Source organism: Echiichthys vipera (assembly GCF_963691815.1).
Source record: "Echiichthys vipera genome assembly, chromosome: 1".
NCBI lineage: Eukaryota > Metazoa > Chordata > Actinopteri > Perciformes > Trachinidae > Echiichthys > Echiichthys vipera.
Window position 1 is genome coordinate 31,178,739 of NC_139826.1, and position 21,768 is coordinate 31,200,506.

Here is a 21,768-nt window from a genome sequence, read left to right on the forward strand (position 1 = left end):
GCATTGCGCACACGCACACGCACACACACACACATACAGTAGACATAGTGGGCAGAAAGAGGGAGAGAAACACAAATCTCTTTAATAAATACCATACATACACTTAACAAAAGTTACAACTAATCCAGCTGGTATCATACAAACCAAAAATAAAGAAATGCTTTCATGTTTGTACAAGCTGTTGTGGTATTCCATATATATATATATATTATATGTATATATATATATATTTATATAATTTATATATTAAAACTATTTGAAATGTTTTACTACTAGGCCAAATAAAGCCAGACATTCATTTGTATATAACAGTTTCTTCTTCATATCCTATTTATTTGAAATTAATTTTTAGTGTCTCCAGAATTTGAGTGCAAATATCTATTTCTTATGGATGAAACAGTAAAAACAACTAGCGAGGTAACACACACTTACATACAGTAGACTGTGTTGCACATCTCCCAGTCAGATACAGTAAAACCCCTTACATTCCTAAAATAAAAGGCAATAAGTTAAACTGGAATGGACAACCCAACAAACACAAACATATAAATAATTTAAATAATACAATATATTAATTTAAAAAAACAAAACAAATTCAAGAATATCTTGTGCAAAACCAGAAGTGAACCTTTGTGTTTCTGCTCTGGGTGGGTGGGCATTCGGGTTTGGACCAGACAGATGGAAACATTGAAATCACAGTCACGGGAGTAAAACACATCATCTTCCAAACAGGAATGTTCTAGCAGTGAGTCGGCCACACAAACAGGCATTTGAGGGCAGGTGGGCGGGCAGGCGTACAGACACAGCAGAGTGAACACAAACACGCACACACGCGCACGCGTACACACACACTCGAGGACCAAACTGAGCCGGGTCGAGCCCAAGCCGAGAGAGGCCAGAGTGAGTGACGGGCAGCCAGTAAAAGGGGGGTGAGGGGGTGTCACTATAGGAGCAATGCACCATCAACTCTTCCACAGGGGCTGAGAAAAGCCGGGCAAAAAGGCAGGGCGGAGGGGAGGAGGGGTGGGGCAAAACCATTGAAACAAAATGCAGATTCCAACAACTCGATTCACACTGGAAACCACTGACTTAATAACAAACCACAGTGCTGGTTACAGTAGATGCTAAGAGATTTCAGCTGTGGGCACAAAATGACGACAGTTACACACTTTTAAAATTTTTGCTTGAGCACTTTTACAGAGCACTATCAATAGACCTGTGATTGCACCGCGTAACGAGAACAGGACATGCATAGCTTCCCTATGGACACACTCTAAGAGTAGAGATTCTTCAATAAAATTACAATAAATCTAGCTTTAAAATCAAGTATGATACCTTTTGCTTGTAACTTTGCCTTCAGCCTTTGGGGGAAACAAAATATTTGCAGCTCCGTTTTCCATTGTGGACATGATTTACATCAACAGTAAACCCAAGAACTCTGCACACTCTGCAAGATGTCAAAAGCATGGTGATCTTTTGACTACCTCTTCCCCCTTCAATTTTACTATTAATGCCTAGCGAGTGTTACGTAAGCTTTTGTGTTTTTTCTTCCTGTCTTTTTCCTCTTTGGACCCTCAGAAGTAGAAGTAGGCGTTACAGGATGTCGACCAAGCTGCTGGGGATATTGTAGCGGTCAGGGAGGACCCTCATCTTCAAGGTGCCGTCTGCTCCACAGGTGAAGATGCGGTTACCAGGCCGTGTTTCTACCTGCATGACACCAGCACCAATGTTGCGGAAAATGGACTGCTTGGCATGTTCAGTGCTAAAGGAGTGCATGAGTCCGTGCCCAGTTAACTTCCACACCTGAAGAATGAGAAAGAAGAGGGAAGAGAGAATGGAACATGTGTCTAAACAAGTCATCAGTTCTTTATCATTTTTATTTTGCAGAGCTCGCCACCAAGTGCCAAAGAGCGATCGCAACCACTCAAGACAATGCTTGCCATTCCACCAGACATTAAGCGGTGTTTCATATGCCGCTATCAACTCTGCTCTGCTAAAACTACATGCTACTGTAGGTCTATTTTTGACGGAGCTGCTTGGCACACAGGAGCACAGACCATCTGTAGTAGAAGGAGAACAAATGCAAGTGTTCCCCTCCTGCTCACTGTCATGTATGTGAAATATACTGTAGATACTAAATACTTATGAGGATTAATGTATTTTTTATAACTAAAACACAGGAAATCACAAATTCTTTATCCATGTTGTTCATAACTGGACTTTTAACTCTGGCTGCAGATTACAGCAAACAACAAAGTAGTAAATAATAATAATAAACACAATTAAAAGAGACAATAAAGTAACCATTTAACTACTTAACTAGCCTACTAACTTCTAAAGGTAACCTGACTCTTGCCAGATAATTTTTGTTTTGCCTTGCTTCCGCCTTAACTCCACTCATCCATCTGATCCATGATCAATGTCGTCTGTGCAAGAAAAATGTGCGGATAAAAGGCAACTTTGGACACGACAAACTTCCTCCATGCGAGCCGCCATTGTTGTCTGAATCAAAACAGTCGCTTCTCCGCTTTGTCACATCTAGAAAAATCCTGCCTGGCTCCTGATTGGCGTGACCATTTTTCACTGGTCCCCAAATCCCTCTCCTATGGAGCGAGACCGGATGGATGAGTGGAGGTAGGCGGAAGCAAGGACGAACGAAATTCATCGGGGGAGAGTCAGGTTAGGAGATATGACCAAATCGAATAAATCTACGAGTCGAGCAGACACAATGCTCTGCTTCTGAAATGCTCTCGGTGTGCTTTAAGCGCTAAGTTATAAAGTTTAATCAGAATCAGAAATACTTTAATAATCCCCAGGGGGAAATTATTTTTGTAACAAAACTCCAGATATACAAACAACAAATATCATACATATTTATCTATAAATTAATATGAAAGATTATATGCAGCTATGTTTTTCTGATTGTATCAAGTAGGTGTGCAACTGGGAGGAGACATTAATCCTCAGTATGACTGCAAATGTGTTTTGTCAGGTCAGTGAGTGAGTGAGTGAGTGCGTCACCTTCATGTTGCCCTCTGCAGAGCCGGTGACAAAGAAGTCCTCAAAGGCATCCAGTGCAAGGGCCTTTATGGCTGAGTCATGGGCCTGGAAAGTGTGGAGCAGCTGCCTCTGGCGGATGTCGAACACGCACACAAAGCCCTTTCTGCCTCCGGTGATGAGCAACTGCTGTTTAGAAGCATACTGCAGCACAGTGGCCCCGTTCTCATGGCAGGGGAACGCTGAAGGAGTGGGTGGGAAGAAATGTGAAATCACAAAACAACGTGATATACAGGGAAAATATTTCAATCAGGCTTGTTTTCTTACCGTGGATCATGGTATTGCTTGGTGAAATAAGAGTATCCCACAGGCAAACGTTTCTGTTGACAAAGTAAACCAAGGATAACATTAGTGAGTCAATACCGACAGAGAAAGATTAATTAATGTGGATAATAGTGGTGTTCTTCTGTGCAGATGAGGACCTGTTATCATTGGACTGTCCGGCTGTGGCGATGAGGCTGGAGGACGTGATGAAGGCAAAATCGCCGCAGGTCTTAGTGTGGCACTGCCAACTCTGTTGGCAGGAACAGGACAAGAAAAAACGGTGCATATTAATTTGAATGATTTATATTTTATTTTTTGTTTTTGTGGTGATTACAGAGGTGGGAGGGATCCTCACCAGGTAGGGTTTGGGGTTGGAGGATGTCTGGTTGACCTGCCAGAGACTGAGGAAGCCCTCTCCGTCAGCAACTCCACACTACAAGAAGAGTACAGAGCAATGAGAACAATCACGCCGCATAGACAAAACACAGACAGTGTGCAGTGTGTGTGTGTGTGCAGTGTGTGTGTGTGTGTACCTTATTGCCCTGGGAGTTGAAATATAGCCGAGTGACTCGTGCGTTGCCTGCTTGTCTGAAGCAAATGAGCTGCTGTGGTCTGTTCCATTCAAACATTCTTACACTACCATCCTGAGCCCCTGTCATGTCTGACACACACACACAAACACACACACACACACACAGACACGCGCACGCACATGCACACAGACACACACAATGAATGAAAAAATAAATGAAAGTTAATCAAAAATAAACGGTATACTGGCAATGGCTTCAGTGTGAGGCACTTACAATACTGATAGATGGGATGGGATGTCATTCTCTTCACATTGTTTAGATTCCTCTTCATAATCTGAAAAACAGTAATAACAATGAAATATTTATTAACATAATACGCATGATGTCAAGAAGATGAAGTATATGGTGTTCTGGACATGTACCACTCATCTTATTAAATTGACAAGCAAATACGTAATAATTTTGTTTTATTTAAGTTAAAAATATCTGTTCTATACAGTGTGTCACTGCTTAATGGTGCAAACCATATAGATCATAACTATTGTAGTACTATTATGCTGAATTACATTTTTACATATCAATTAAACTTTAACCGATTTCAACGTCAACATTATCTCCCACACGTTAAATGCAAATCTGTCTGTTCAACCTGTTTGCAGTGCTGCATATTTCAGTATGAGCCAGCTGACTTACATTTTCCGAAGAAAAATGTGTCTTTTCTATTTTAGTCAAAACTGTTGTTATGATTTATCGATCCCAATCCTAGTACTAATTTGTTAGTGTCAAAACTCAAGGGGGTAAAGAAGAATATCAGTAATACATGAGAATCCTACATTAAGCCATCATTTTCATTAACTTTATTTATGTTTTGCTCTAACAAACATACACAGACACACAAACAGCCCTGTTACATAAATGCACTGATAACAGTAATAGTATGCTTTTTATTGAATTGTGTTGGCACAAACTGGTGATCACTGTATGCCTTTTAACCTCGGCTTATTGCTCATTTCACATTAAAAAACAGCAACTTCATGCACTAATTAATATTTATTTATTTATTTTCACAAATTGTATAATTGCCTTGATTATTTAATACAGTGTAGGCAAAGGTTACCCCCAATGTCTGACTCTGCTGGAGAAACACCATGCTACAGACTCAAAGACCCCACTGCACACTTAAGAAAGCCCTCGGGTAATCCACTGAACCTGTATGAAACTCTCTGTCCTGCCTCCCTTCGTGTATCACACACCACCACCACCACCATTTATCAACATGGCTGGGACATGGAGAACCCTGGCTGCGTGTAAGTGTGACGCAGATCTGTACCTTGGGTCACTGTCTGGGAGAGCTGCTGCTATCTGTGTTTATATAAGTCCATCTCTGCCATGCAGACACACCCCCCTCTCTGTATCAGCCTCCATAGACTCAGCAGGCCAGCTGTTTAGTCGGCATGGCTCAGTTTGGCTCAACACTGATAAGAATGAATAATACAAACTTCTCCTGAAAATGTACAGGGGGGGGAAACTGCAACATGAAATACCACAGGTGTAATGCTTTTTTGATTCTGAATCAGATGTTTGTCTCATGTTTACATATGGGGTTAATAAATCGAATGCTTTATTCCTGCATTGAATACATGTTATGAAAAGAAAAGACTGCAGAGTGTTAGCACATATTCTATGCCATCCATAGGCCCCAAAACAGAACTTGGTTTCCCCCTGCTGGCTAATACTGAGAACTGCATAACCATCATTGCCTGGTTCGACCGTGTTTGTGTTTATCTGTGTTTGTAATGCATAGACTCTTACCACACTGGCTCCCATGCTGGTCTGCCCACTGCCGAGCCATGGCATGGATGCAGAGACCGGTATCTGTGGTGGTGCAAAGGGGACAGAGCTCGCCTGGGAAATGTTGGTATGAGAAGAACGATGGTCTATGTCGTCAGAGCTGTAACACAAAATACAACCATTACTCATCAAGAATGTTTTGTAGAAAAGTTTAGAACAGAGATGATGCACAAAGACTATTCACATACAAAACGTTTAAGTCTGTAGGTGTCTGCAGAGTTTAAGTCAAATGTAAGACTTTTTATATATTTTTAATACAACAAAGAATGGAAATTCATACCTGTTTTACCATCATATTGGCCAAAGTATGAGAGTATAATGGAAAACAAGTAGTGGCAATACGGCCTACAACCATTTATCATTATGTCAATGTACAGTATTTTCCATTACTTCCCATCAGTGTTTAATGATAATTCCTTGCAATATAACTTATTAACTAGGTTATAACTTATTAATAACTTAATATGACCCAAAAAGCTGTAGATTAGTCATAATTGATTAATTCAAGCTTTTGCTTAAATTGACATTTTTTGCCAGTTTTCTTTTTTTTTAAAGAGGCAGTTTTAAAGCCTCTATTATATAGGACAGACAGGACATTGGTAAGAGAGACCTGCGGCCCTTCAGCCTCTTACATGGGGCGACTGCTCTAACCATTGTGCCACCGGCCTCCCCTTTTGCCAGTTGTTTGCAGGCAATCGAATCCAATAATTATATTTATTTAATCAGCTATTTCTGATTTCAGATCGGCCCTGATACTGATTCTTAGGATCGGTTCAGGATATCACTAATTATGACTTATGTTGTTTTTCTTTTGGTTTTGTATGTGTGTAACCAGAACATGCTACATTAATAATGTTTAATATATAGCGTCATGCCAAATATTAACACAGAACTTTATTTTATTTCTTTGATGAGAGACAGACGCCACCAACAGTCTGCCCCAAACCTCACCTGCGGGACTCCTTATCAAAGTCGTCCCCTATCCAGGTGTAAGGCTGGACAGCCACCAGAGTAGACACGTCCACCTCCTGGACATCATGAGTGGAGGCCAACACAATCTCGTTGGAGTTGGACTGGGAAAGGAAGAAAGCAGTGAGCATGGGGACAAGGAGGGAGGAAAAGACAACATTAAAGGTGGACTTGGCAATCATTTCCTCTAATTTCCTAGAATGGAAATTATATGTATTTGTACATTTACTGGTAAGGATTATGTAATTTGCTTCTGCCTCACTATTTACCCCTTACTTAGTGCCAAATTACACAATTCTTTCCAGGAAATATCCTAGGCAGGGCAGGGATTTCACAACATCCATGGCTATTGCCCCTCTGTCTGAACACTGAATGGCCACTGTGGCTTCTTTGTGTTATGGACTATTTCTCCATACATATATCTGATACGTATAACACAAAATAGGTTACCTACATACAGTGTATCATTCTGTCACTCAAAAAATTGTCCCTGTGCAGGCCAAGTGGCTTTGCCCCTAAAATTACAAAATTCCTGGACTGGTCATAGAAAATAATAAAGTGCTTTGCACTAATTTAATCTGACACAACTTACCTTGTTGATAGCGAATGCCATTATTATATCAGACTCCTTATGAATGATTCTAGCCTTGCCTCCTGGGTACCCCAGATCTGCCTCCACCTGGAAATGACAAGAAAAACAATACATCACGGTTCAAAGGTCACGGCTACAGTAGGGGGCTCCGGGCTTACTCAGTGAAGCTTAAAAAAAAACTTTACTGTAGAAGCTTATTCTTCGCATATTTATGTAAAGTTGATTTCCTTTTACGAGGAGTAGGGCGGACAAATATAAACACTTCCAAAACAGTTAGTTTCTCCAAAAAATATCCCCATTCCACATGAAGGTACAACCACTTTTCCCAGTGGAGAGGAGTAAGCACATCTAAAAAGTACAATTCTGACTATTGATTTGGGACTCCCAGGTGAAAACACCCTCCACGATTAGCAAGCCTTTCCCAGCCCTGACAGTGAGCATGCAAGTTAGTAAGTCTGCTAGTGCCAACTCTTCTATGGGGAGCGTTTATTTGTTGCTTTTAGGCCGAGCAGAATCAGTCCAGCTGAAGAGGAGAAAGGAGTGAGAAACACGGGGAGGGATCAGATGTGAGGTTATGTGAGTGGTTGTCATATAGGTGTCCCAGTGAGTGGAAAAGATTAGACGTTAGATCTGAGCCTTAGAGCCTGAATTTATGCCAGAAGAAATTGCCAGAGGAGTCACTATCAGGCCAAGCTGGGGGACATTAAGAGCTTCACCCAGTTTGGTGCTACCTTAAACCATAACATGCAAACCCTGTGCATTTGGTGCTCAAGACATTAATTCACTCTCATGCTCCTACAAGCTTGGCTTTACAGTGACTCCCCCAAACAGACAGACGGACGGACAGAGCCAGGGCCTTGGCTGGTACAGTAAATGATACTACCTTATAGGGACTGCTAGCTCCTGCTATGCAGTTTGCGCTTATACGGTCCATATGGTTCTCTACAGACTACACAACACACACAGAGGCAATATAGACACAGAACACACCAACACAGCACGAGACAAAACACATGCACAAACACAGAAAACAAAAAAATGAAAAGAAAATGTAAAAGGTTTGACATTAACTTCTACAGTTGAAGTAATCTGGTGACTCTGACTAGCATATTAGCGCTGTAATAACATGAAACGAAAAGCGTCTGGGACCATGATCCATAGGACTTTTGTCTAATTTTGTTCTGGCAGCTACAGTATCAGTCATGAAAGTGATTACATAATAATGAATAGTTCCAGACATCACAGAAGGCAGTGAACTGTACCATATTTGATTTCAGATCTCTATGGAGTCAAAGCAATGATATCGACAATAACAAAACACATCAACAACAGAGACACATGCTAAGTGGGCACTGTGTTACATTGATGTGAGATACAGTACATTAGAGGACCTGGTTATCACGAGACGGTCAGGCAGTCATTCACTGAGGCAAATGATCAGTTTAAAAGCCTCTGATAACCTTAATATATCATCATCTATGTGGGTAATGTGTAGGTTTCCTATTCCTATGGGTAACTTTCTGTAGACATGCTGTACAAATATAAAATAATATATGATAATAATAATAACAAATAAACTAAATTGGCCCATATAAAATGTCCCTTTTAAAACGCCTGTCATACGAAAAGGACATTCTTGTAAAGGGATTTCACTAAATAACACTGTTAATAAACAAGACATTCTGTTTCTTAGTCACATACTTGCACTCTTTTCTGAGAATCAGACATATTTTCTCTGGCGGCTTTTTTTAGGCTCCTACTGTCTCCTAACATGACATCCTGATTGCATGTCAGTTACCGTGAGTTGTTTGATGACTGTTACGTAGCTCATCACCATCATCATGGGCGTCATGTGGTCATTATGGCCTATTTTAAGACACTTTTTTCAACACAGTCTCTTTATCTGTCAATCCTGGCACTTAATGTTATTTCCAAATGAATATAGTGTGTTTGTGGAAAGGAAAAAAGTCTAACTAACATATGAACGAACATGACTTGTTAAATTAAACGATGGTGGGTTTAATCATCTTAACTAATGAACACTGAACTGAAATAAAATCAAGCAGGTATTTTTACATGCATATGAGCCGCTCACCTCACTCTGCTTCCGTTTCTTAGTAAAGATGTAACGAATCAAGGTCTCCTGAAGAACTTCCTGTTTGACCAGGTAATGCCAAAGACGTCGGGCTGGAAAGGACTGATGGTTCTTTGTCCTGAGAGAAAATATAAGCTGGTTACACTTAGTTTATTTTCAATACCATAAAATATGATATGATCTGATAAGGCATGTGTCACTGAAAAACCTTATTGATATGGAAAGGGCAAATGAAGTCAAATGATTTAAACCATTTCCCTGTCTCTGTATTATCCAATATAATCCAACTACTTAAACCATTTGGACTTTTGTGCAGTTTAATGAAATGTTCTGAGTATCCACATCTCTTATGCAGCCAAAGTATTTAAATAATGCTAATAATACATTTAAATATATAATGAAACGTGCCACTGACATTGCATTTCTTTTTGCTAAAGGATGCTTGCTGTTACTTCTAAATCAATAGATATAATTGACGTGATTTTGAATGTACAGTTTCATATGTATTGTATTTTAATAATGTTCGTATTGCATCACCATTATATTGTTATATATCATCTATGATTGAGCTTTTTGTAACTCTGCTAAGTCGTTAAGTGTTAATGTTAGGAGTGGCATGATTTATTCTGAGGTCAAATCAAATGTAGAAATGCTTTTGCTTACCCAACCCTAGTGTGTGAGAGTGTGTCTATATTTTTGCATACTGTATAACTTAATACTCACTTGAAGGGTGTGTTGTCTGGCTCCAGCATGGCCTTGTGACGCAGTATGGCGGGGCCACCTCCTGCGCTGAGGTCAGTAGGGTAAGTGTTGATGTAGTTGGGAGGCGGGCCGTCAAACTTGTTCATGCGCTCCAGCAGAAGCTGTTCCCAATTCTCCATAGTCTTCAACACAGCATTGCTGAGAGGGGAGCTGACTGGCAGGTCTGTGACCACATATACATATGTAAGATATACAGCAGCAACACCAACAAAAGACATTGCATATGTATGCAAATGGATACCTGTGAAGTCAAGGCCAGTGAGAGGGAGAAAGTTTTTGACGTTGTGATGAGCCAGTTTCACCATCACCAGGCGGATCAGAGCCCAGCTACGTACCAAACACACAGACAGCAGGAAGTTTAAAATCTGAAGAAAATTCATTGCGGAAAAATAAAAGAGGATGAGCCCTACCTGTAGGAGTTGGGGTCAGAGTGCTCCGTTATCTGTGTGTCAGAAAGAAAGGCGTCGTCATCGTCTTCATCATCCTCTGCACCGCTTTCGTCTGAGTCACACAGGGCATTGCTGTCCGACAGCGGCAGGAAGGGCTGAGAGTGAGGAAATAATGAAGGCAAAGAAAAAGTAAATGCAAAAGGCAGATAACTTTTAATAACGCAACAGCTTTTAAAAACCTGAAGACTGAGTCACAGATCTCATTAGTCGATTTCACATATGTAGGACTCAATTCCTTACTTTGGCCACAAAGTAGTCCCACATGCTGAGCTCTGGGGGAATGAACTTCTCCCTGTATGCGGGTCGCTCTGTGGGCACAGGAGGTGGGGTGGCTGGTGTTTCCTTTACAGGGCGTCCAGGAACGAGCATCCTCATGTTGAACCTACGTCTGTATCGGTCCGAATCCTCCGCTGGGGGCTGAGGGGGAGCCACTGGGGGAGGAGAAGAACGAAGAGATGGTATCTTTCAAACACAATGAACTCTGTTAAGGTCAGTCTTCAGCAGACTGCAGTATGCTGCAGTTTTGTATAAATGATGAGGATGAGCTGAGACTCAGCATCATTCTTAAGCCAGAAGAAGGTCAAGAAATAGATCAGGAGGAAGTGAATTACACTCACACCCTTCGAAGAGCACAGTATATCCTTCATCCACAAAAGAGCTGAATTATGAACATTAACTTGTCTAAAGATGTAGTTCCTGTCTTTAATATAACTTTGAGTTCCATGACTTTGAGGAGTCATAGCACAAAAGAAAATCAATACACTTGGAAGAGAGACACAAATGCACAATTGCAAACATTAAGGATGGAAGCACAGGGCAAGACACACTAGGTTGTGCACAAACCTGCCCCATTATCCTGGATGACTATCTCTGGCATCACACCAGACAAAACAAGACAAGACACAAACCAGAGTAGACAGTGCAGTTAGACACACGGATACTACACAGACCATTACATAACTGAATCAGTGTACAGTATATTTGATGTAGTGTGTGGCACATAATAGACACAGAAAACAAATCAAACAACAACAACAACAGCATTTTGTGAGCAAACACGATGAGATTTCTGACTGTTTATTTTTAAAATGAGTGTTAATCGGAACATGGTAGGGAGAAATCAATGTGTAACATTTGTGTATGACTGCGTTTGAGACATGCATGTCAATTTGCAGGGGCACTCAAAAGAGCAGAGTTTTAACATTTGGGAAAGTGATTCCTCTCAACAGGCTGGCATTTAAGATCTCCCTAACCAGCTCTTCAAAAGGCTCTTGGCTTCGCTGAGAGCTATCTCAGACTCTACTGTGATATTGAGTCGAAATGCCAGCTCATATCTTCCTCCCCCACAAATACAATGTGAGCACAGATTACTTTGGCCTAATGAATATGAATGAACAGTGTCAAGTTCAGTCAAGACAACTTATACAGCACAGCTGCTCAGGAAATGGCTTAATTTCTACAAATCTAAAAATCTGATGCAGACAAACTGAATAAAGTCACACAAGAGCTACTTTCAATCTATCATGTAGTTATTACCTCTACTACAAATGACTGATTTTCAGTAACTCTGGTCCATCTACTGATCACAGGTTTAAACATTTAACTAGAGGTGTCACGATTCTCCAAATCTACGATTGGATTTGACTTTGGATTAAAACTTAAAGACGTATACTTTAAAATTAAACCGGTGACTCCAGGGATGCAGGAGGATTTAACAGTTCTGGTGTTTTCCTGTCATCTCTAATTCCGGCAGTTGCCACAGATTATACTTAAAAAATGTGTAGTTACAGGCTACTGGTAAGCTAACATGCTACTGTATCGTCTATTTGTGGTGGTGTTTTTTTTCTTCAAACATGCGCAAGTAGGCGAGGGTGGAGAGTGAAAAAAATACTGAGAATTGTCGATATTGATATTGATTTTGATAACTGAAGTTAAAAGCTCTGTGGACTTTTGATTTAAAAAAGAAAGAAAGAAATTGTGACACCTCTACATTTAGTACTACAAACTGGACAAAACAGAGCACCTCTACAGTAGTATTTCCTTGTCTAATAACCTCTCAAGGTGTACCTGGTATAATCTCAGATTCAGATTTAGTCTGAGATGACTGCACAGCCTTGGCCTCTGAACACTCCTTGCTAGGCCCAGCTGTTGCTTCAGTGGAACAATAGGAATGACACAATGACATGAGCATAGAGGACGTTACAACACGTACATGCAATGCAGTACACTCACACACTCACGCATACACACACACACACAGCTGCTGGCTTATCATAACACTGAACACAGATGACAATGTCTTCATAGCACTAGTCAGCTTTGTTGTTTGTTATAGGCATTCAGTAGTAGCTGCATGAGAGAGAGAGGGGTAAGTCAAGCATCTGCAACAATGCAAACCTGTACAATTACCATGCACTGCAATCCTGCAAACCAGCACTGCAATCCACCAGCCCAGTTACTCACAGCCGGCCTTAGTTGCTGGTGCCACAGTGCCCAACCCCTCTCCCCTTGAAACTGGAGGAGGGGGTAGTTTGGGGCGCTGGGTTTCAGTGGGGATGGGAGTGGGGTTTGGGGTGAGGCTGCACTGCTCAGGTCTTCCTGCCTCTTGAGAGTCCTCTGGCCTGGCTGCCTCAAAATCAGCTGGCACTGGGACACAGGGCAGAGGGCACACTCACACAAGACACTACACAGCAGCAGCATCTTAGGAGCATCAACAGGACAGGACAACGTGTATGTCTATGTAACTTTGCAGACAGGCCTGAGGGATGGAAGCATCGCCTCATGTCAGAAAAAAGTCAGGATGTAGAAAGTCAACAGATCAAGCAGAAGGACAATGGTAAGAAAAGAATGTAGGGACGGGGACAGATTATGAAGACCAGGAAGGAAGACAACGGACAACAATGATGGTGAAGATGGAAATAAAGATATTAGTGATTAACAAAGAAATAACAAAATAATTCTACCTGGTGGGGCTTCGGGCCTCTTTGGCTTAATAACGACTTTGGCCCCTCCTCCAAAGACAGCGGCCCACATGCGGTTGTTGAGGGGATGTGCTGCCAGGCGGAAGAGTTCGTTGCTGCTGTGAGTACCCAGGCCATGAATGAGTAGTGCAAGATAAACAGCCATGACCCCTTCACACAGCAGCACGTTGAGCCTCGGCTGGTCCTCCTCTCTGGCAGACGTCAACAGAGAAATCAGGGAGGACACACCTGCAGAGAGAAGACACACATACACACGACATTTTGTGTAAAAGATTAAACTGTAAAGAAAACTTCCACAGCAGAACAAAACACTATCTCTACACAATACAGAACACATTTATGAAACATTTGCAGGATGGCGTGATCAGTCTGTGCCATTCCGTTTCCTTCCCAGAGGCCATGAAGCTCCTATTATAGAACACCATCTGCCTCTCTGCATAAACACAGACGGTCTGCTTTGCTCTGCTCTTCCATTTCGCTCTGCTTTTCATATTCTCTCTGTATCATGTCTTTGATGCTCACACATTTAATTTCTATGCATTCTGTGAGGATTCTGGAACATGATCTAACTTAGCTTCAATCTCATTAAAACAAATCTTAAGAGTATTAAGACCAAGATGTTAATGAAGGCCCATCCCCTGATAGCAAAGCAGCAATCTTTATTTCTTATTTTCTGCCTTTAGTAAAGAGTCTAGCTCAAGCTAACCCTCCAAATAACACTCGTTGGTAAAGCAAGGTTTTACTTTTTACCTGGCCACTGTGCAGGAGCGGAGTTGGGAGTTATATGTTCTTCAATGCTTTCTGTGCGGAGTCTTTTCCTCTCACTGAGCAACAGGCCCTGGTACACCATCCCTGTAAACTGGTTGGCCTCTGCCTGGCTGCTACAATCACAACAACAGAAAGGTAAAGTTTGAGTCACAACCATACAACGATGAAATGTGAAGGCATGTTTCAATCTCTTGTTTGTGTATCCTGTCTGACCAAGAGCCAGGCTGTAGTTAGCTACGCTTAGCGTCAAGAGCAACTTTCCCAACATGTTTAACTACTACTTTAACTTTCAAAAACACTTTTTTGGAGGAGCAGTGAGTGTGTACTTTGAGGCATGAATAGTCACACACACTCACACAAGCAGTGTTTTCAGCAAAGCAATACAATCTTGGGCATGTGGCACTGCACTGCAAAGGCAGAGTTACCTGTAGCTGTGGCTGTCACACAGTGCTTGATAGACACAAGCAGATAGAGATGCTGCTAGTGTGTGCAGAGCATTCACCTGAGGGTGAAAGACAGACACGTTTGACTTATTAAACATCAAAATGAACAAGCTCAGATGATTGTTGAAAAGGCTCCAGAGTGTATGCTATCTGAGTTCTGACCCGATCATCCAAGATATCTGGATGTGGCGGTGTCTCCATGAGGGTGATAGTGTGGAGGATGTCGTGAATGTGGTTGCTGAGGTGGAGAACTGGATTGGCAATGACCGTCTTGGTGGTGGCAATGCAAGCTGATAGCAGAGGCAGTGTAGTAGGCAGAGGCAGAGGAGACTGCAGCTGCTTCACTGTGGTCTCCTACGGAGTGAGTCAGGAAGATGTAAATTTGCTTTTTCTGAGAGACTGTTTTGCAATAATCCAGTGGAAGTATATACCATACTACATGTGCTTAAGAGTGTGTATGTGTACCTGCTGGCTCTCCTGCAGAAGGAATAGAAGCTCCATGCGAACAGAGGTGACTCCTCCTCCCTTGGCTCCATGAAGGCTACAGTAGGACAGAAACACCCTCAGCAGGGCCTGGTTCTTCCTCAGCCATGCCTTGCGTCTCTCAGAGTGCTGCTGCTTGGCCTGAAGACGGCGTCGCTCCATCTGGTGACGCTCGTAGGCCCCGGCCTCTGTATGCTCCAGGGCATCATCTGATATGTCCACAGATGCTGTACGCTCTCTCCAGCGCTCCACCTCTGAATCTTCCTCCTTCCCCTCCACCTTTGTGGTAACAAAATTTATGTTGAATAAACATGGTCATTTCAAAATAAAAACATGCTTCTGTTATTTTCTAGCAATGCACAAGCGCATATAGACTATATCATCAAATATGATCAAGGTGTACCTTGTAGTTGCAGATCGTATGCATGGCTGCTATCTCCTTCTCCAGCCAACTGTAGAGCTGAAAGCGGAGCTTCCCTCCATCCACCTCAAAGCCTGTGGCCAGCGTACGCAGCTCTGTCATCAGGATCTTCAGACAGGCACGGAACTTAAGCTGCTCTGCTATCACGTCCACCTCTGACTCACACTGAAATATATGAGAGTGACTTATAGGCAACAGGCCACACTTGGCAGACTTGCTGACCTCACAGGAGCTTTGCAGTGAAGTCATGACTGTTTATGGCTGATTAAATTCACAATTCAGTTCCGTCCTTTCTACAGGTTTCCATAAACTAGTGCAGACTTCACCAAAAATATGTCTTTTTCCTTTTACATAGTGATGCTGTGTTACTATAAGATGGATAAAATTCAATAACTTTGCAAATATCTATTTATAAAACATTTTATATATATATATATATATATATATATATATAAATAAAACTAAATATAAACACATTACACATCCCTGTAATTATTCCGACGTATTCTAGATATATTATTCCTACCTGTGAGTCCTCTCTCTGCAGTTTTGATCCGCCACTCTCTGAGTCTTCTTTGGTTTCAGTCTCTGGTTTCTTCATGGTGAGACCATCATCATCATCATCCTCATCTTCATCATCATCATCCTTGTTCTCCCCCCAGTCCAGCTTCAGATCGTCCTCCTCCAGCTTGACCAAAGGCTGGCTCCAGTCCATCCCACCCACACTATCATTTCCTCCCCAGGCAGAGGCTGCAGGGGAGCTCCACTCCAAGCCTCCCTGGGTGCCATTTTCCAGGGGTTGGCTCGAATTTAAGTTTGCCTTAGATGAAGCTTTGCTGAGTGGCGAGGAGCCAGATTTCTTAGCAACTTTTGGAATCTTGGAGAGCACTTCCAGAGCCAGTACTGGGCAGCCCACCTACATGAGATTAAGATAGGATTAAAACCATGTCTTAACACTTTCTATATAACATTCACATGTTTGCTTTTGTAATCAACACTTCATCAGTCCGTGGGACTACTGTAATAAGAGAGGCAGATACAGCAAAAAGTCATACCGGAAGAACTGGATTAGAGTGATAGGCCATATTACTGATTAGCCCACCTTGAAGTGCGCATTGGCAGTGGTGAAGAACAGTTTGCGCTCTATGAGGTTGATCTCAACTGCGCTGCTCTTCTCAGCACTGAGGCCTACAGTTGTTGCTGGGCCTTCTGGATTCGCAAAGTGTCGACGGATGATCAAAGGGTGTGTCCTCAGGTAGTTATAGAAACTAAACACCACAGGGTTGCAAGCTTTCACCATCACATCTAACACAGAGAGATGAAGAAAATAACAGAGACAAAGTATTTAAGCAAAGCACAGAATGCAAATGATGAGCCCAGGTTTTACTGGTTTCAGTGGATGTCCAATATAGAAATGTCTGCAACCAACTGACCAGGGTTCTCATCGTCCTCTTTGGGGATTCGTTCCAACAGTGTGTCCAGGGCTCGGGTGTAATCCTTCATGATCCAGTAGGCAATGCTCCGGAGGAATGGGTCAGGGTGCAGTCTGGAACAGTGGTAACCACTTCCATCCCTGTTACAGCCCAGGACCTTCTCATAAAGGAGGCCTTGGCAGGTGGATGAATTCTCAAAGTCAGCCTCATACAGCCTTGCTACTATCATGGCTAACTGGATATCCTCCATCTTCTCCATCAGCACCTGCACAACATGGAACAGCAGAGGAGAGGTGAGACTGGGTTAAAACGGCAAGTTAAGGGAGAAATGTAAATAAGCATTTAAGTGGTATTGGCATTAAGTTTTCACTGTAACTAATACATGGAACTGAAGCATACAGAGCTAATCCTTCCATATCTTCTTTTTTGGCTATCTGCATATTTAGACTGTGCGGTATGAAAACCCTGGCCAGGGAAAACTATGCAGGCTTTTTATGCATCTTATCAGTTTAATTTAGACTTCTCTCATGATTCAAAGGATGCAGAATATACAGCTCTCTTGAGTTAGACAGACATCTAGGACTATTAGTGATGTAGTGATTTAACTCTCACAAAAACACATATTCCATAAAACAAGGCTACGCCATGTTTAAACTGTGAGGGAAATGACGATGAAGTGTTGGAGCAGACTCAACAGTAAAAAGCTTTGTCTGTGTGTCTTGTGTGTGTTGTTCAAACCTCTATGGCGTCTTTAAGTGATCCAGCCAGTAGGAAAAATGCAGCGGACTGTTCAAAGCGCTGCTTTCCCAGCAGGGAGAAGGCATTTTTCAGAGCTGCCTTTCGCCAGCGGTCTTCACTGAAGTTGTTCTTGAAGAACTGAGTCATCTTCTCATCATGTTGAGACCTGAGAGAATAAAACCACACGGCTCAGTATCCCATCCAGGTTTTGTGGATAATTTCATTGATTGTAACTCAATAAAAAATATCATAATTATATGTTCAGAAACAATGTCCTACCTGAAGAGTCCCCACAGGACAGCTTTCTTCTTCATGGCCAAGAAGAACAAAGCAGCATCTAAAGGGTCGTTGTTTCTCTGGAACGCAGCTTTACCTATCTAATTACACACACACACGTCACTGTTACTAAATTAATCATTCCAATTATATACTTTATATAAAATGATAATAATAATAATAATAGTAATATTGTATACTTCCTGAAAAAAATACAGTTAAGTCTGTTAGTACAGAGAAGAATGTCTCCAGATACAATAACTTTGACACTCAGTATAGTTTTGATGGCTGAACTAAAAAGGCATAAAAATGACAGGAAAATCTGACCTGAATGCTTTTTTTTTTTTTTATGTACGAATGCATTTCTTTTGTTGAGACATGTTGGTTCAACTGTGGTATTTCTAAAAGGTAGCTAATGACAATGTCCTCACTGACTGCATTACACTGTAAGGTGTTCATGTTTCTGATATCCAGTGGAACAACAAAGTGCAAAACATTACCCTTACATAGCTGGAACCACAGGACACATTTTAAGCTTTGCAAAGCTGCTTTAAAGGACTGCATTATATTGTCAGATACAGCTGTTTTTGTCGACCGACCTTCGTCCTGTGGAAGAGTCCATATTTACTTTTCTAGTTCATGTTTGCATCACTGTCCTCATGTTAGAAGCTGTCAATTTTGTCTGAATTTTTAGTACCTTCTCCACTATTTTCCGCAGAGTGTTGATGTTGCGTATCCACCAGCCCACTCCAACAGCTCTGAGCTCAGACCACTGTGGGTCTCCTCTCTGCATGGCTGGGATCATGTTCAGCAGCTCTTCTTCTGCCTCTGAGTGGAAGGCCCATGCAAAGTGGCATGTTGATAGGCCTGCCACAGAAATAGATGGAGAGGGACATCTGATGTTTATTCCCAAGATTAAATTTACTAGAAATCTATATCTCATTACTGTAAAGATTTGACAATATACAGTAGTGGTATTACTTTCATACAAAACAATGTTTTATATGTTTCACAGCAGCAGTATAATGAGCAGTGCCGTTTACCCTGGTGAAGCAGCTGCATGCGGTATAGGGGGGGCAGAGAGGTGAGCAGGCAGGTATGAAGACGCATGGCCAGCAGGTACCTCAGTCCACACTCATCAAGAGCCTCACCACCTACACAAACACAACACCAGGGATCTGTTAGCTTTGTCATTGTTTTTCCACTGACCGCTCTATTAAAATGGAACCTGCAAAGCAAAGGCGTTTCAATTTTCAGTATCACTTGAGTTCAATGCAATCCTGTCAGAGACTGTTTCATGTCCCTGAACCTTCTTACCCTGTCGGTGCTTACTTAGCCCTGGAACAACCTGCTAATGTCTTCCTCTCAAGACTAAATAAAAAGGATGGAAAATTAAAGAAAAACGATAAAGATAATGGAAAAAGTGCAGTGTTTGTATATATACTGTTAAAGAAGAACAGTACAAGCACTGTTGTTAATGTTTATAAAGACTTTATGGCTGGAGATTAACTATAGCCATAAACGTACAATCAAGAATATGATGATTAGTAGTTTTTTTTGCCTACAACCTTTAGTCAGCTAAAATACAACTTCTTACCAAGGGTAAGCGTTAATAGACTGGTAGACATTAAGGTGGGCCAAAAAGCCAAATTACAATACAAGCCCATTCAGCAGACATGAGTGCATCATGTAATTTAAATACAATGTAAAAAATGAGGCAATCATTTAGTCATCCAAAAAGAAAAAAAGGATCTTGTCACTTGACCTCCTCCCCTGACAGACCACAGAGCTGGGGTACAGAATAAAGATCCTGGAGCTAGTCCGTCCCTTGCTAAAGGACATTTCAATGGGGAGGATTCTTGTACATGAAAGAACTCCTAAACATAAGATCTTGGACTGCCAAAGGTAACTGTCATATGGATGTGAGGATACAAATCGACACTGAAAATGGCAAAAGAGCTACAATTACAATAATGACAGGGACTGTACTCGAAATACTGGTGAAAAAATGGTTGGGATTGTTTCCACAGGGCTCTCACCAATACCATCAAATAGAGACATTTTGTTACGGCCCTTTGCATCTGATACTGACACACAAGGCACTGACATGCACACGCGGTCGAACCTGCTATCAAAACAAACAACAGAGAGGGAGAGTGACTTTCTTTGCTCAGGAGTACTCCATTATAGCTTTACTTACCAAATATTTGTCTGGTGCTATATCTATGTTCTGAATGTTGAGCACAGCTCCTTTAAAGGCAACCAGTTATGTGGACAGTAGAAAATAGAGAAGCGGTCAGCAAAGTGTGATATTTTGTGAGGTGTTTAGTCGCTATTATACAGAGTTAACTGTGAAGAAAATCCGGCATCAGAACTAACCTAAATATATTGTGGATGTTTTAACTTATTTGAGTGTTTATTGTGGTTTGAAATAATGTATTGCTGACCTGTGTACTTTTGATCAGGGGCGCTGGTGACCTCAGCACTGGTGGTTGCAACAGTATCAGCCAAGGCCACCAAGAACATCTGCTCTAATCTGGTCAATCCTGGTAGGCTGGAGTGCATTAGGTGACTGGATAATACCTGGACACACAAAGGAAGGAAGAGAGCAACCAGAAAGTGATGATGTTGAGCTGATGTACTAATGGAATTTATAATGTGAGCCATTACTGTTAATTTAGTTATACATTTTAAATTATAAAATTCTTAACCCATCCGCGTGGTTACTCTGATATAACCAGATTAATATGTGCCGTTAGCCTATTACTACAATGTTATTATTGTCATACAACTGAGAACTAAAAGGAACATTCATTTTTGGATATTATCATGAATAGTTTACATAAAAATGGTGCAATTTCCCTTTAAAAAAACATAATAAAGCAATACCTGAGCATGCTCTGGTCCAAAGTAGGTAGGTCCATACTGAGAGAGGTTGATAACTCGAGACTTCCTATCTGGTTTGTCGGTGGCAAAATTCACAAAATCATCTGTGGTAACTGCTTGAACCTGGGGAGGGAAGGAAAGGAGTCAGATATGTTAACCTTTAACCTTTAACAACAAAAGAGCTCTCTACATACCTGGAAGAGGTCAGCATACTGGTCTTCTGCGGACTTCTGGGATCCCTCACCGTCAGCCCCCTTAGTTCCCTTAGTGGCCTCTTCCGCTCCTTTGTACGAGGTGTCTAGGTCAGCCAACATGAGGGAATAGAGGGGCAAGGGAGGGATGGAGTTGATCTCTGTATAGTCCCTGCCCCCATCGCGGCCAGCTACAATGGTGTCTTTTGCTGTGCTGCCAGTCACACTGATGGTCCGGGACAGATGTCTCCTGGCTCCGCCCTCACCTGCCTCCACATCCCTCACTACAGCGACTTCCCCGGCAATACATTTCACCAGGTGAGCGAGGATGGCCTGATGTACAGAACAGCAACGGGTTACACAGCATTTCCAACAAGTGGGGATTAGATGTGCTAGATCGCCACATATCCCAGTTAATCTTGACAGTGTCTGTGGGCATCTGTCGTTCAGATTGGTCTAATCCAGAAAAGAATGGGGCTCACTGTATTCTACTAGATATTTTAATGACGTTTTTGAATACAACAGATAACAAATAAAAGCTTTAAATAATAATTCTGCATATTTTGGAGTTACAAC

At 41.7% G+C, this 21,768-nt stretch overlaps 1 protein-coding gene across 1 annotated transcript in view; it reads right to left on the bottom strand.

Moving 5' to 3' along the window:
* Nucleotides 1–64: 64 nt before the first annotated feature.
* The window catches only part of dmxl2 (Dmx-like 2), a 40,174-nt gene continuing 18,470 nt past the window's right edge, over nt 65–21,768 (bottom strand). The window contains exons 23-54 of the mRNA XM_083912858.1: nt 21,196–21,525; nt 21,005–21,124; nt 20,563–20,698; nt 19,159–19,269; nt 18,813–18,982; nt 18,119–18,216; nt 17,840–18,005; nt 17,102–17,366; nt 16,771–16,973; nt 16,195–16,584; nt 15,651–15,833; nt 15,230–15,526; nt 14,927–15,118; nt 14,747–14,823; nt 14,304–14,434; nt 13,536–13,781; nt 10,813–11,003; nt 10,534–10,667; nt 10,365–10,450; nt 10,085–10,286; nt 9,362–9,479; nt 8,150–8,215; nt 7,267–7,353; nt 6,657–6,778; nt 5,667–5,805; nt 4,128–4,188; nt 3,855–3,982; nt 3,677–3,754; nt 3,480–3,571; nt 3,325–3,377; nt 3,022–3,239; nt 65–1,803 (exon numbers count right to left, since the gene is read on the bottom strand). Coding sequence (XP_083768984.1) covers nt 1,594–1,803; nt 3,022–3,239; nt 3,325–3,377; nt 3,480–3,571; nt 3,677–3,754; nt 3,855–3,982; nt 4,128–4,188; nt 5,667–5,805; nt 6,657–6,778; nt 7,267–7,353; nt 8,150–8,215; nt 9,362–9,479; nt 10,085–10,286; nt 10,365–10,450; nt 10,534–10,667; nt 10,813–11,003; nt 13,536–13,781; nt 14,304–14,434; nt 14,747–14,823; nt 14,927–15,118; nt 15,230–15,526; nt 15,651–15,833; nt 16,195–16,584; nt 16,771–16,973; nt 17,102–17,366; nt 17,840–18,005; nt 18,119–18,216; nt 18,813–18,982; nt 19,159–19,269; nt 20,563–20,698; nt 21,005–21,124; nt 21,196–21,525 — 5,100 coding nt within the window. The 3' untranslated portion in view covers nt 65–1,593. The remainder of the gene's footprint in view (nt 1,804–3,021; nt 3,240–3,324; nt 3,378–3,479; nt 3,572–3,676; nt 3,755–3,854; nt 3,983–4,127; nt 4,189–5,666; nt 5,806–6,656; nt 6,779–7,266; nt 7,354–8,149; nt 8,216–9,361; nt 9,480–10,084; nt 10,287–10,364; nt 10,451–10,533; nt 10,668–10,812; nt 11,004–13,535; nt 13,782–14,303; nt 14,435–14,746; nt 14,824–14,926; nt 15,119–15,229; nt 15,527–15,650; nt 15,834–16,194; nt 16,585–16,770; nt 16,974–17,101; nt 17,367–17,839; nt 18,006–18,118; nt 18,217–18,812; nt 18,983–19,158; nt 19,270–20,562; nt 20,699–21,004; nt 21,125–21,195; nt 21,526–21,768) is intronic.